This window comes from Phocoena sinus, chromosome 6, assembly GCF_008692025.1.
Source record: "Phocoena sinus isolate mPhoSin1 chromosome 6, mPhoSin1.pri, whole genome shotgun sequence".
NCBI lineage: Eukaryota > Metazoa > Chordata > Mammalia > Artiodactyla > Phocoenidae > Phocoena > Phocoena sinus.
In genome coordinates, this window is record NC_045768.1 from 29,679,525 (window position 1) to 29,695,955 (window position 16,431).

The window sequence follows — 16,431 nt, forward strand, 5'->3', positions numbered from 1 at the left end:
AAAAAGCAGTAATTTTTTTCCTCTTTTTCTTTTTTTTTTTCTTTTGAGGAATGCTACCTTTAATTTGTATTTGTACTTATTTGAAAGTAGACTTTATGAAATTTGTTTGACTTCCTCTCATGACTCCTGTGGTTCTTTATTTAAATCTGTGGGTGCAATTTCAGGTTGTTTAAATCTATGGTTTCAATATCTGCATCCTTGAATTTTGTTGACGCCTTTGTTGATTTTTTTCTTCTTTGTATCCACAGATTCAACATCATTAACTTCTGAATATTTTTTATGAATCTTTCTAGGGATCTTTCATTGAATTCTTCATATCCCCAAATTTAGCATAAGTATCCTCCAAGTCCTTTTAACGTCTTTCTTATATTTTTCATGAAGGTTTTCTGAGCCCATCTTTGTGTTCTTCTTTCCCCCATTTAAAAAATTATTCCATTAATTCTTTGAATCCCCCTTTTCATATATTCAGTTTCAGACTACTAAAATTGTTCCATCAAATACTCTTTTGAATTACCATCCAAGGCCTACTTGCCCTTCTTGGCATCTTTCTTTGCATCCTTCTTGGCATCTTTCTTTGACTCAGCAGATTCTGTGTCAGTCTGTTTCTTGGCATCTTTCTTTTCTTTCTTGGCAGCATCTTTTGACTCACTGTCTGCCTCACCGGGCTTTTCATCTTTCTTATCTTTTTTACTCTCCTTCTTCTTTGAATCTTTCTTGTCCTTTGATTCATCTCCTTTCTCACCAGTTTTCTTTGAATCCTTGCTCCCTTTCTTATCCTTCTTTCCATCTTTCTTTTCACCTTCTGGTTCTGTAATGGACTCCTTGCCCTTCTTTGAACCTTTCTTATCTTTCTTTGAATCTTTCTTTGCATCTCCCTTTTCACCTTCTGTTTCTGTATCAGACTCCTTGCCCTTCTTTGACCCTTTCTTATTTTTTTTAGAGTGTTGCTTTGCATCTCCTTTTTCACCTTCTGATTCTGTAGCTGAGTCGTCCTTCTTTGAACCTACCTTGTATTTTTCAGAACCTTTTATTGCACCTGCTTTTTCATCTTCAGAGTCTGTAACTGACTCCTTGCCCTTCTTTGAACCTTTTTTCTCTATTTTGACATCTTTCTTTGCATCTGCTTTCTCTTCTTTAGCTCCTGGTTCTTTCTTTGAACCTTTCCTAAGTTTTTCCTCTGAAACTGTGGACTCTGCTTCTGAATCTGATTTGTCCTTCTTGTCTTCCTTCCTTTTCTTAATTATTGATGGAGATAAAGGTTTTGCTGCATCTTTAGCATCCTCCCTGGAGTGTCGAGCTGGTTTCTGTGGAGGCTGCCTCCTAGCAGCTAAATAAACAGATGGTCTCTCAGAAATTCTCATTAAAGAACGGTGCATCCATAATGGTGGTTTATGAGCTCCCCTTAATTTGTCTTCATCATATCTCTGAAATATTGGTTAGAATAATAATGAACAACTTGTGTGTGAGTTACACAACCTTTATTACCAGATATTGAATACATTTAACTTCAACCATGAAAAGATTTTAGATTTTGATAAATAGTGGGTAAATGGTAGATTGCACAGTTTATTATGCTTTTTCAACTTTGTTCCTTTTTTGTATTAAAGGACAGCCATGCCTCATTTAAGGCCTAATTTTAATTTAGAGGATCTTCATAATTCCCTCAAGATTTTATGTTAAAATTCTCACAGAACTTCACTGACTAATGACAAATCAGAACCTCTCTTCACAATCATGAGAGATTTAGGTTTTGTTTTTGTTTTTGTTTTTTTGTTTTTTTACTCTGTGTTCTTGAGATTTCTTGGAATGTCTTCCCCACCTTTCATTTCTGTGCTAACTCAGAAACTAATTATTCTCTAATATCTAAGAGTTTCATGTTCAGGCATATCCTGGTCTCTATTGTCACATTCAAAGTCTCTGGAATTTAGAATACTACCTGTGGTTAAAAGTAAAAGCCTAATACTCCTCTGCCTGACAAGATATAATTTGAGTATCAGATAGGAAACTGCAATAATGAAAACTATAACATTCAGTGGACATTAGTTTGAGCAGAATGGTACATTCTGTTTTCAACTCCTAATCAAATATTTTTAAAAGCTTAATTGCAAAAATAGCAAATTTTGGAAAGAATGTTAATGGCTGTAAAAATAAATTTAATAAAGAAAGAAAGGAAAATGAAAAAAGGATGAGAAAACAGAAGAAACCTAGGTTACTACTGATTAAATATATTCCCTAAAATAAACAAGAGTTCATGATATGTTATTTTGTGAAAGCTTTTCTTGGAACATTTTCATATTCCTTGATGATTCCAGAAACATTGGGAAATATTAATCTTCTAATACTCAAAATCTGGAATTCTATATTATAGGAAATGAGAAAGCATTGAAACTTCCTTAGTTTATAATGTAACTCCATGATTCTCATGAGGGAGTTTCTCCAACTGGGGAATATTTTCTGAATGTTCATACTACCTGTAGCCTTAGGCTCTCCAGATTTCTGTGCTTCTTGGATACATATTTTCTATAATGTGGGATTGCTGAGCAAATATTTAATATGAAATAAGGGAGTAATTTTTTTATACTGAAATGCAAATTAAATATATCTACTTTCTCCAAGTAGTAGAATTGAGTTACCTTTAACTGTGCTGTACAATATGACATTTAAAAGCCACATGTGAACTGAATCAAATTGAATGTAAAATTCAACTGCTCAGTTGCAGTAGCCTCATTTCAAGTGTTCAGTAGCCATATTGGAATTGGAATGCAAAGATATAAAATACTTCCATCATCACAGAAATCCCATTGGTCAATGATGATCTGTAACATATATAGCTATACATGATTTCACAGGATTATTACCAGTAAAAGTATGTGATCTTTTCAAAACTCACAGGAACTGTTTTGTCTTGTAGTTGGGAAGGTTTTGATCTCCTTTTTGTTCCTGGCCGTGGTGGTTTGGGAAATACCAGGGCAAAATGTTGCTGATTCCATGATTTTTTTAATTCACTGACTAAAATAAGAAAACATTAAGCATACACTTCAGAATAAATAGAATTTTATCAGACCTAAAATGGCAGTAAGTTTCTCTTGCCCATTCTTTCCCATTGCCCAAGTACTGTCAAGAGGTTAATAATTCATAAATAAATTTGGTTTGGTTTAGAAAAAAAATAAATAAATAAATAAAATGGCAGTAAGTAATCATATGCAAATTAATAAATAAATTATTCAAATTATGGCTTCATGTATTTGGTAATGTTTGAAATTCTGTACTATTAATATGAGAAAATAAAATTTGATTTTTTAAAATTTTAACTAGTTTTGTAGTTAATTATATAGTCATTGTGAAACTAATATAGTCTGTAATATAAATGGAAAAAAACAGTTTTACTGTTTCCTTTTAATCTTTCTATCTCTTCCAATCTAGATTTTTCCTTTATAGTCTTTTGGCTAGAATACAATTCTACTGAGAACAGAAATTATGGTAGCTACTTCTGTAGCTCCCAAAGTACTTAGCACAGTTCCTATTTAAAATATTCAGTAAATATATGACTGAATATAAAGGCTAACACTTAAGATCCCCTTAGTTAGTAACCATATTCTAAGCTACAAGAGTAAATGTCATACACCCCAGAACTGCATTGTCATCGGTGGCATACTAATGAAGAAAATCGATAAATAAATATACTTTATAAATAAAGTACCTACAGAATTGTGATTGTGAGGGTCGAGTTACATAGAAACTATAATATAAATGGTTAAAAATATTTAGGTTACCAATAAGACCTGTGAGAGAGACATCCTCATCTATTTAAGTATGTACAAAAATGCTGTATATAAGAGAAAATAGACTTGTCCTGTGAGTCTCCTAAAGATAGAATCAGGATCAATGAGAAAATATGCAGAATGAAAGATATATTTAAGTTTAATATATGAGAGAAAATTGATTACTTGATATAAGAAGTCCTTCACCATCAGATTGGCTGGCCTTGTCAAGTAATGAATTTTTTTGCCAATTATATGTCCGATATAGAATATCAGCAATGTAGCAGAAGACATTCCTGACACAGGTAAGAAGTTATTTATCCATTTTTTTACACTGCCTTTCAACTGTAAGATTATCTAACTGTTTGAATTCTAACCTGTAAATATGTCCACCTTTATGTTGCTGAACATATTCACTTAATCTTCTGTGGATAGTAAGACAAAATATCTTTAGAAGGTATTCACTGAGCCCATGAGAAAGGTGCTTAGGAAAATTAAAAGCTGATTTTTAGTAATACTCCATGACAGCTGTTGTTTATCACTTATCCCTAAAATTAATCATACCTGTTTTAAAAAATTGAACTTTCTTACCTGGGATGTAATTATCACATGTCCCGAAGTTTATTTTTTGGCTATTAAAATAAGAGGGGAAAGTTTTAATTAATTTATACAAAATCACTCTATTTAACGATCATTACTGTACATAAACACTTGCCATGACCAACTAGAGAAATATTTTACATTCTTAGATCTCTATTATTATGTAAGATTACTTCATCCTAGAAAAATAGAAATGACCAAATATGTGTTTTTAACACAAACTTCAACATAACTAAAACAAGATGGATAAAAACATTTAAAAAAGAAAGTCACCAAAATGCATATCTGAAATATGGACATTTATGGGCTTTTTAATGACACCATGATTGAATTTTTCCCCACTTTATGCTCCAAATTCTCTTAAAATTGAACTATAAGACATTGTAAGAACTATAAGACATCATCTTAAAAACACTATGCCTAGGTGAGATCAGATCCTCAAAATAATCTCAGAATTTAACCAAATCCAAATCACTCAATGGCATGCATGTCTGTCTGTGAATGTGTGCATGTGTGTGTGTGTGTGTCAGTGTATATCACAAGCACTGATATGGATTTTGACTTTTTTTCTTCTGTAGGAAAATATGAGAAATAAAACTATGTTGCAAAGTAGTTTCTATTTACAAATTTCCATTTGTCTTAGTACTATATGAGCATGTTTATTCTCACAAAGGGGAGTTTTATATCTAATTCTTATTTATTTGTAATGGAGGCACATATTAAGATCTGTTAAAGAAATATTATTGTACATCATCCCATTATATTACAGAAATAATGTCATTGTTGATCATGAGTGAGTTTGGGGCTTACACACACACGCATACACACACACATAAAAACACACATGCTCATAGAGTGATTTCCTTATTTTAACATTATATAAATATTAAGAATAAAGTGCAGTACAAAAATATCTTGGTACCTTCATTAAAATTTTTGTTCCCAGTAAAAAACCTGGCACATTTTTGCCATTCTACAAAATTTTGAATGAATTAATTGAATAAAATTCAGGATGTGTTGACTAATAAGTTACCTGGTCTAGTGATTTCTTAACTGAGGGCGTGTATTAAAATTATTCACCCTACTATATCTCTAGGTTTAAACCTAACCAATCTACATTTATATACTGCTTAAGAAATTTTGATTTTCAACCATGGTTATGAACTTCTTTTCTAAATGCTCTGAAAGAGGAACTATGTCATGAAACAATATTATTAAATTTGAGATTTAAAAAGAGGTACATAGGCATGGTCCATTAATTTCTGTGTAAGCTCTGAGGAATATTCTTTGATCATAAAGCAATTGAATTAAAAATCAATAACAAAATTACAGTTGACCCTTGAACAGCAAGAGTTTGAACTTCATGGGTCCACTTATATGTGGATATTTTTCAATAATACTACCATACTACAAGATCTGTGGTTGGTTGAATTCCTGAGTGTAATACCACAGATTTGGAGGGCCAACTATTAAGTTCTGTGTGGATTTTTGACTTTGTGGGAATTGGCTCCCCTAGAGCCCATGTTATTCATGGGTCAACAGTATATTGAAAGTACATAAACATTTGAAACATAAACATCTCCTTCTAAATAACCAGCGGTCAATTTACAATTCACACTTATGAAAAAGAAGCAAATGGACAATAATTTATAACAAAAATTGTGGAATACTGCAGACAGTACATAGAGAGAACTTTATAGCTTTAATGCATTTTATTAGAAAAAAGTTTAAAATCAATGTTGTAAATTTCTGCTTTAAAATTAGGAAAATATCATAATAAAGTCAAAGTTAAAGGGAGAAGATAATAAAGCTTAAGCAAGAAAAATCAGTGAAAGGGAAAACAAAATTAGAGCAAATATAACCCCACTTTTATCAGTGGAAAGATCACCCAGACAGAAAATCAATAAGGCAACACAGGCTTTAAGTGACACATTAGACCAGATGCACTTAACTGATATTTTTAGAGCATTCCATCCAAAAGCAGCAGAATACACATTCTTTTCAAATGCCTGTGGAACGTTCTCTGGGATTGATCTCATGCTGGGCCCCAAAGTGAACCTCAGTAAATTTAAGAAAATTGAAAACATATCAAGCATCTTTTCCAACCACAAGGCTATGAGATTAGAAGTCAACTAACAAGAAAAAAAAAACAAACCTGTAAAAAACACAGATATGTGGAGGCTAAACAATGTGGATCATTGAAGAAATGAACGAGTAAATAAAAAAAAATACCTAGAGACAAATGACAATGATAGCGCAATGACCCAAAACCTATGGGACACAGCAAAAGAAGTTCTAAGAGGGAAGTTGATAGCAATACAATCTTACCTCAGGAAACAAGGAAAATCTCAAACAATATAACCTTACACCTAAAGCAACTAGAGAAAGAAGAACAAACAAAACCCAAAATGAGCAGAAGGAAAGAAATCATAAAGATCAGAGCAGAAATAAATGAAATAGAGATGAAGAAAATAGAAAAGATCAATGAAACTAAAAGCTGGTTCTTTGAGAAGATAAACAAAATTGATAAACCTTTAGTGAAGCTCATTAAGAAAAAAAGGAAGAGGGGTCAAGTCAATAAATCTAGAAATGAAAAATAGGAAGTTACAACTGACAGCACAGAAATACAAAGTATCATAAGAGATTACTACGGCCACTATATTCCAATAAAATGGAAGACCTAGAAGAAATGAACACATTCTTAGAAAGGTACAGTCTCCCAAGACTAAACTAGGAATAAATAGAAAATATGAATAGACTGATCACAAGTATTGAAATTCAACAAAGTACAGGACCAGATGGCTTCACAGGCAAGTCTATCAAATATTTAGAGAAGAGCTAAAACCTATCCTTCTCAACTCTTCCAAAAAACTGCAGAGGGAGGAGCACTCTGAAACTCATTCTATGAAGCCACCATTGCCCTGATACCAAAACCAGACAAAGATACCACAAAAAAAAAAAAAAAAAGAAGAAGAAAATTACAGGCCATACACTGATGAACATAGATGCAAAACTCCTCAACAAAATACTAGCAAACAGAATCCAACAATGCATTAAAAGGATCATACACCACTACCAAGTGGGATTTATCCCAGGGATGCAAGGATTTTTCAGTATCCTCAAGTCAATCAGTGTGATACACTACATTAACAAATTGAAGAATAAAAACTATATGATCATCTCAATAGATGCAGAAAAAGCTTTTGACAAAATTCAACACCCATTTATGATAAAAACTCTCCAGAAAGTGGGCACTGAGGGAACACACCTCAGTATCATAAAGGCTATATATTACAAACATACAGCTAACATCATACTCAATAGTGAAAAGCTGAAAGCATCTACTGTAAGATCAGGAACAGGACAAGGATGTCCACTCTTACCATTTTTACTCAACATAGATTTGGAAGTCATAGCCACAGCAATCAGAGGGGAAAAAAAGAAGTAAAAGGAATCCAAATTGGAAAAGAAGTAAAACTGTCTCTCTTTGCAGATGACATGGTACTATACATAGAAAATCCTAAAGATGCTACCAGTAAACTACTAGAGCTCATCAATGAATTTGCTGAAGTAGCAGGATATAAAATTAATACACAGAAATCTGTTGCATATCTATACACTAACAATGAAATATCAGAAAGAGAAATTAAAGAAACAATCCCATTTACCATAGCATCAAAAGAATAAAATATCTAGGAATAAACCTACATAAGGAGGCCAAAGACCTACACTCTGAAAACTATAAGCTGCTGCTGAAAGAAACTGAAGATGACACAAGCAGATGGAAAGATGTTCCACGTTCTTGGACTGGAATAATCAATCTTGTCAAAATAACTATATTGCTCAAGGCAATCTGAAGATTTATTGCAATCCCTATCAAATTACCAGTGGCATTTTTCACAGAACTAGAACAAAAAATTTTTTAATTTGTATGGAGACACAAAAGACCCTGAATAGCCAAGTCAAACTTTTTTTTTGGCCACACCACACAGCATATGGGGTCTTAGTTCCGCCACCAGGGGTCAAACCCATGCCCCCTGCATTGGAAGTGTGCATTCTTTTCTTAACCACTGGACTGCCAGGGAAGTCCCAAAATCAATCTTGAGAAAGAAAAACATAGCTGTAGGAATCAGGCTCCCTGACTTGAGACTATACTACTAACCTATGGTAATCAAAACAATATAGTACTGGCACAAAAACAGAAATACAGATCAATGGAACAGAATAGAAAGCCCAGAAATAAGCCCACGCACCTATGGTCAATTACTCTATGACAAAGGAGGGCATGACTATACAGTGGAGAAAAGACAGTCTCTTCAATAAATGGTACTGGGAAAACTAGATAGCTACATGTAAAATAATGAAATTAAAACATTCTCTAACACCATACACAAGAACAAACTCAAAATGGACTATAAACCTAAATGTAAGACTGGATACTATAAAACTCTTAAAGGAAAACATAGGCAAAACACTCTTTGACATAAATGGTGGCAATATCTTTTTCAGTGCATCTCCTAGAGTAATGGAAATAAAAATAAAAAGAATCAAATGGGACCTAATTAAACTCAAAAGCTTTTGCACAGTAAAGCAAACCATAAGCAAAAAGAAAAGACAACCCACAGAATGGGAGAAATGTTTGCAAACATTGTGACCAAGAAGGGATTAATCTCCAAAATTTACAAACAGCACATGCAGCTCAATATCAAAAAAAAAGAAACAACCCAATCAAAAAGTGGACAGAAGACCTAAATAGACATTTCTCTGAAGAAGACATACAGATGGCCAAGAGGGACATGAAAATATGCTCAACATCACTAATTAGTAGAGAAATGAGAAATGCAAATCAAAACTACAATGGGATATCACCTCACACCAGTCAGAATGGCCATCATCAAAAAGTCTGCAAACAATAAATGCTGGATAGAGTGTGGAGAAAAGGGAACCCTCCTACCATGTTAGTGGGAATATAAATTGGTATAGCCACTATGGAGAACAGTATGGAGGTTCCTGAAAAAACTAAAAATAGAGCTACCATATGATCCAGAGTCCCACTCCTGGGCATATATCTGGAGAAAAGCATGGTTCAAAAGGATACATGCACCCCAGTGTTCATTGCAGCACTGTTTATAATAGGCAAGGCATGGAAGCAACCTAAATGTCTATTGACAGATTAATGGATAAAGAAGATGTGGTACACATATGCAGTGGAATATTACTCAGCCATTAAACAGAATGAAATTATGCCATTTGCAGGAACACGGATGGACCTGGAGATTATCATACTAAGTGAAGTAAATCAGACAGAAAAAGACAAATATCATATGATATCACTTATATGTGGAATCTAAAGAAAAAAATGAACTTATTTACAAAACAGAAACAGATACACAAACATAGTAAACAAACTTATGGTTGCCAAAAAGGAAAGGTGAGACATATGGATAAATTGGGAGTTTGGAATTGACATATACACACTGCTATATTTAAAAGTAGATAACCAAGAAGGACCTACTGTATAGCACAGGGAACCATGCTCAATATTCTGTAATAACCTAAATGGGATAAGAATTTGAAAAAGAATAGATATATGTATATGTATAACTGAATCACTTTGCTGTACACCTGAAATTAACACAATGTTGTAAATCAGCTATACTCCAATATAAAATAAAAATTTTAAAAAACCAAATTAGAACAAATATAAAAATCCAAAATTTGTTTTTGAAAAGATTATTAACATTTATTAACTTTTAGGCTTCCCTGGTGGCGCAGTGGTTGAGAGTCCGCCTGCCGATGCAGGGGACGCAGGTTCGTGCCCTGGTCTGGGAGGATCCCACATGCCGCAGAGCAGCTGGGCCCGTGGGCCATGGCTGCTGGCCCTGCATGTCCGGAGCCTGTGCTCCACAGCGGGAGAGGCTGCGGCGGTGAAAGGCCCGTGTACCGCAAAAAAAAAAAAAATTATTAGCTTTTAGAAAAACTGATTAAGAAAAACAGAGAGAACACACAAATTACCAATATCTGGAGAGATGAAGCCTTTGTAATTATATAGATTTTAAAGGATAATGAGGAATATCAGTAAGAATTTTATTATAATAAACTGAGCAACTTAAGTGAAATAGATGAGCTCCTTGTAAAACTCAGTGTATTTACCAATACTGACACAAAATGAAACAACAAAAATGTGAAGAGCCCTATAATTATTAAATAAATTTAATTCACTATCAAAAACCTTCCCAGAAAAGAAGGCACAGGCCCATGGAGTTTTATTGATAAATCAAATTAAAAACTTAAGGAAAAATACTAACAACTCTACACAAGTTTTTCAGAAACAAGAGGAAGCAGGAAGATATTTAAACTCATTTTTGAGATCAATATAAATAACCCTGTCACCAAAATGTCTCAAGGACATTACCAGAAATATATATTATAGACTAATACCATGCATTAACATAGATGCAAAAATTCCTTAACAATTTATTAATTATTCTTGCTGAACAATATATAAAAAGGCTAACATATCATGATCATTGAGGTTTACTCTCTGCAATGTAACCTAGTTAGTTTAATATGAATTAATCATTGTAATCACTCCAAATAACATATAAGAAATTCATCTGATTATCTCAAGATATGCAGAAGTAGTTTTGAAAAAGAGTAACATTCATTCATAAATAAAAACTCTGGGGGCTTCCCTGGTGGCACAGTGGTTGAGGGACCGCCTGCCAATGGAGGGGATGTGGGTTTGTGCCCCGGTCCGGGAGGATCCCATGTGCCGCGGAGCGGCTGGGCCCGTGAGCCGTGGCCGCTGAGCCTGCGCGTCCGGAGCCTGTGCTCCGCGGCGGGGGAGGCCACAGCAGTGAGAGGCCTGCATATTGCAAAAAGAAAACCAAAAAAGCAAAACTGTGATAAAACTAGGAATAGAAGGCATCTTCCTCGAATAGATAAAATGAGTCCTGACAATAGTTATTATTAAAATCAAATTAATTAATGGTGGAATATTGATTGTCTTTCCTCTATAAACTATAAACAAGGCATGGATGCTCACTTCATTCAGCATTGTAATCCAGATGCTGTTTTGTTCCATAAGGCAATAAAAGCATTAAAATGGAAAGGAAGAAGTAAAATTGGACTTTATTCACAGAGGGCATTGTTTAGTAAGTAGAATATTTAATGACACCTAAAAAATAATTTAGAGATATTTTTTGAACATAATAGGATCATATGATACAAGGTCTAATTATATCAACTAATTATATTTCTATAACTAGAAAAGTTGGGCATATAAATTTAAGAAAACAATATAATATTATTATTTATAATAACAAAAATTATTTTAAAATAATTTTATTGAAATATATGTGAGACCTGTATAAGAGAACTAAAGAAAAACAAATTCTTCAGGAAAATTAGAGATGAAAGGGAAAAAATATATATACACACACACACACACACATATACACACACACACACACACATATATATCTGATTAGAAGTAAAAGAACCCTTTAAACCCACTAGAATAGCTAAAGTTAAGGATTAATGACACCAGTCATCAGCTACAATGTAGAGCATCTGACATGTTCAGCATCAGCGGTGGATGTACAAATGGTACAACAACTTGGGAATACCACTTGATTTTTTAAAAAATTTTTTCTTTGCGTTTTTTTTTTTGATATGGACCATTTTTAAAGTCTTTATTGAATTTGTTACAACATTACTTCTGTTTTATGCCTTGGTTTTTTGGCCGCAAGACATGTGGGATCTTAGCTCCCTGACCAGGGATCGAACCCGCACCCCCTGCATTGGAAGGTGAAGTTTTAACCATCAGGGAAGTCCCTTGATTTTTTAAAAATAAAGTTAAACATACACATGTTCTGTGTATGGTTCAGCATTTCCACTAGTAGGTTACCCAAGAGAAATCTCCAAAAAACTTGGGAAAAATGTTTATAGCAACTTTATTCATAATAACCCAAAACTAAAGTAACCCATAATAATCCAAAACTAAAGTGATCAACAGGAGAATGGATAAACTAAGTATGGTATATTCATGTAGTGGAATACTACTCAGCCATGTAAAGGAACGTATTACTGATGTATGCAACATGGAAACATGGATGAATCCAAAAAAATATATTATACTGAAATAAAAAATCCAGAAACCCAAAAGCATATATGTTATGATTTAATTTGTGTTAATTTCAAGAATAGGCAAGATTTTCTATGGTAACTTAGCAGCCATTTGTGGGGGAGGGGCAGAATGGACTGACTGGAAACTGGCAAAATGTAACTTAATGGTGTGGTTGAAAATTCTTATGTTTCTTAAGGTTGGTTAGGTTAGAGTTAGTGACAATTCAATACATTTAGTTTTATTTTTACTGAGAAGAATTTATAGGACCCCTAAAATAGCAATGATCCAAATACCATAGTTCTCACTCTCTATATAAATTTACGTATGTCATAAGCAGTTAAATCAATTTAATCTTTTAGGATTGGAAAGAATTTTTCCATTCTTTCCCCTAAGTCTAGTTCTGCTGGTGACAGCATCTCTCCCCTTGCCTCTCTGGGACAGTCAAGAAATTTTCTAGACCAGGATGCATTCAGATTCAATTCTTGAAGTTTCTTATGAAAAAAATACGAACTCTCAGTGTATGTTTTATTGGTTTTTATTTGAAAACTATTTTTATGTGAATATAAATTTACTTCTATCCTTTTTAAAACGTCCCTCAAAAGTGTGAAGATAGTCTAATTTAATTACTTACTCTAAAAAGAAGAAGAAACACAACAATTAAGTCAAACGGTTGTTATTTTGTGATATGCCTAGTTTTTGAATTAAGGTCTTGGAATACACACACACACACACACACACACACACACACACAATAACTAATACTTCATCTTAACTAAGATTAAATGGAACACAGAAGCCACAAATCTGCCTTCACTTCAGGTCCACACGTCTAAACATTCCAAAATCAGTTTCAGTGTCCGTCAGCTTTTTAATGTAAACAAGATACACATTGTCAGCTTTGAGGAATGTAATATTACAGATTACAGTAATGTACATTACATTGTAATGTTACACATGTACAATATAGTAATTCACAGTTTTAAAGGTTATGCTCCATTTATAGGTATTATAAAATATTGGCTATATTCCCTGTGTTGTACAATATATCCTTATAGCTTAATTTATACATAATAGTTTGTACCTTTTCATCCCCTACCCCTTTATTGTCCCTCCCCACTTCCCTCTCTGCACTGGTAATCACAAGTTTGTTCTCTATATCTATGAGTCTGTTTCTTTTTTGCTATATTCACTAGTTTGTTTTATTTTTTAGCTTCTATATGTAAGTGATATCATACAGTGTTTATCTTTCTCTGTGTGACTTATTTCACTTAACATAATACTCTTCAAGTCCATCTATGTTGTTACAAATGGCACAATTTTATTCTTTTTTATGGCTGAGCAGTATTCTATTTCATATATATCCCAATATATCCTGACAACCGGCTCTGGATTTTGGGATTCTGTGTCAGATGCACAGTAAATAAGGCCACAAAGGACTTAGCAGGAAGTTTTCCAGGGACGGACTGGGGCCTGCGTCATTGTTGTATTGCTAGAGGGGTCTCGATGTAAAGGCAAAGGTCAAGAGCCACATGGTTATTTTCTTGCTGAGGGATGGCTCTATGTGTAGTATCCTGAGATTTCCTGTCTTTTTCTAACATTTTCTAGAGCAGTGTTTCTCAACCTGAGTGTATTTTGAATCTCCTCCCCCAGGGGATATTGTGCAACGTCTGAGATATTTTTGATTGTCACAGTTGTGTGCATGTGTGTGTGTGTGCGTACGCATGTGTGCACACATACTTGCTGATACTGACATCTAGTACGTAGGGAACCACAAATGCTACTAAACATCTTATAATGCACAGGACCCCCATTCCTCCCTGCCCCCCACCCAGTCCTCAACTCCAATAAAGAGTTATCCCCCCTAAAATGTCAATAGTGCCAAGGTTAGTAAACCCTGTTTTATATCAAGGTGAATCCCTAGGCCAAGATAGTAAGATAGGACTTATTAATGCAGCACAGGGGAGAGAAGGATAAAATGTACAGTGGATATGAGATCTGGAAGCTAATGCTGGAAGTTTTTAAAGTTCAGATTTTTAGATACCTATCTGATGCCAAATCTTTGGGCAAACCTCTTGCACTTCCCTCAGATGTCTTAGACCTATTCGGTATTAATAATGGAAGGATTGAGTTGACTGACACAACCTGAATTGAAGACAAAGGCAAGAAGAGGTGAAACTCTTGAGTTGGGTTGTTGCAATTTGGATGAATAAAGGTATTAAAGAAGATTAATTGGGCAGGGGGTGTACTGAGCTCAAAGAGGAGAATTTTCTTTATCAGGTACAAAGTTGGTAGTCATGGCACAGAAATGTAACTCTAATATTAAGTTCCTATCATTGTTAGAAGAGTTCAGAGGAAAGACAAGCAGAAAATTATTTTCTGCATCTCAAATTCTCTGTTAAGAGAATGGGAAGTTGCCACTTGAGCCTAAGGAAATATGATAATTAAGGATTTTTATGTGGGCTTCATTGGCTAACAATGAGGCCATTTGATTATGAATTCAACCGCACTTTTATTCTACAATAGCACAAGAGTTTGGGGATTACAGTAGAAAACAACATAAAGAAATAGTCATAAAACCAAAAATAGGTTTTTAACCATTATGGTGAAGTTCTTTGAAAGCTACACAATCCTCATGATAGTAGTAATGAAATCAATATTTTACTGTGCTTAAACATTTTAAAGTAAGTACAATATGATGTTATTCTGTCATGGTGTATTCCCAAGCAGAGATTACTGTGTAATAGTGAGCAAGTCACTCAACATCTAAAGTAATCAGAACAAATACAGTCAAACATTTTACTAAAGATTGTCCTTTAAAGTAGTGATTGTATTATAATGAGGTAGGCACAGGGAAGGCTGTTTTATTTTCAAGATTTGTGTTTTATCTTTTCTTTAACAGTAGTGTCCAAAGAAAACCCAGTTACACGTTCCTTTATATTTCCAGAGTTACATGCCTTTGCCTTTGTTCCATGTCTTCACAGTAAAATGGTATACATAATTGAAAGGTTTTATTTTCCTACCTCACTTTAACACAAGATAAATTAAGAATATGGACACTATTATCATCAAACTTCCCATGTCTGCATAGTCTGCTTTTCATTGCAAAGTACTTTTGCATACTCAGTATTTCTCAAGGGGATACAATTAGTGTTTAGTTGTTCTTCTTTGTGTTGGGCTGCCCCACTTACTACCAAAGGTTTAACACCCTTGACCCATGCTCTCTAAAGTTCAGCAGCACTCCTTAGTCACTGTGACAAAAAAAATGTTCTTATAAATTTCCAAATGGCCTCTAAGGAGATGATAGTTATCTGAATGTCAATCATGAATTCTTTCATTCTATATGATCCAAACTACAATATGATAAAAAAAATGAAGAATCACATGGAAAAAGAATTATCCATAGCCATGTATATATTTTACCCAAGTGAATGAAATAGTTATGTCTTGGATCAGAACAACTTATGATATTGCTTGAGAACATAAGTGTCTGTTAAACACACACTCTTTTGTTTGTCGGTGACATAATAATAATATAACAAACATCTCTTTACATTAAAGAGAATAAATGTAAAGTTAACTAGAACATTTCAGTTATTTTAAAACATAAAATTTGACAAGAAGACTTACAATCTTGGTACAGACATTTCCCCCACCTATGATTTGCCAGGACTTAAGCACTGTGAGTTCAAATTGGTGATGTTGAGAGGTGACATCATAAAGAGGCCAAGACCACTGAGAGTTAAAGGGGAAAACAGGAAGAGCCACTATTACTTGTGTTTTCCACTATTACTTGTGTTTTATGTTCTCTAATATTCAGTCTAATATTGGTGTTTACTTTCATTCATTATTACTGACTAAATACAACTGGTAGTTTAAAAATAACCAATTGATTTTACATCTTAATAAACAGATTGTTTCAATTTTTTATATAGCTTTAAT

At 33.7% G+C, this 16,431-nt stretch overlaps 1 protein-coding gene across 1 annotated transcript; it reads right to left on the reverse strand.

Annotated features, from left to right (window-relative positions):
• Positions 1-524: 524 nt before the first annotated feature.
• On the reverse strand, positions 525-16,154 carry CYLC2 (cylicin 2). The gene is made up of 4 exons (XM_032635761.1): positions 16,120-16,154; positions 4,353-4,393; positions 2,891-3,009; positions 525-1,424 (listed from the first exon to the last, which is right to left on the reverse strand). Exons 1-4 carry the CDS (start codon positions 16,134-16,136, stop codon positions 525-527), a joined length of 1,077 nt encoding a protein of 358 aa, XP_032491652.1. The 5' UTR covers positions 16,137-16,154.
• Positions 16,155-16,431: the final 277 nt, after the last annotated feature.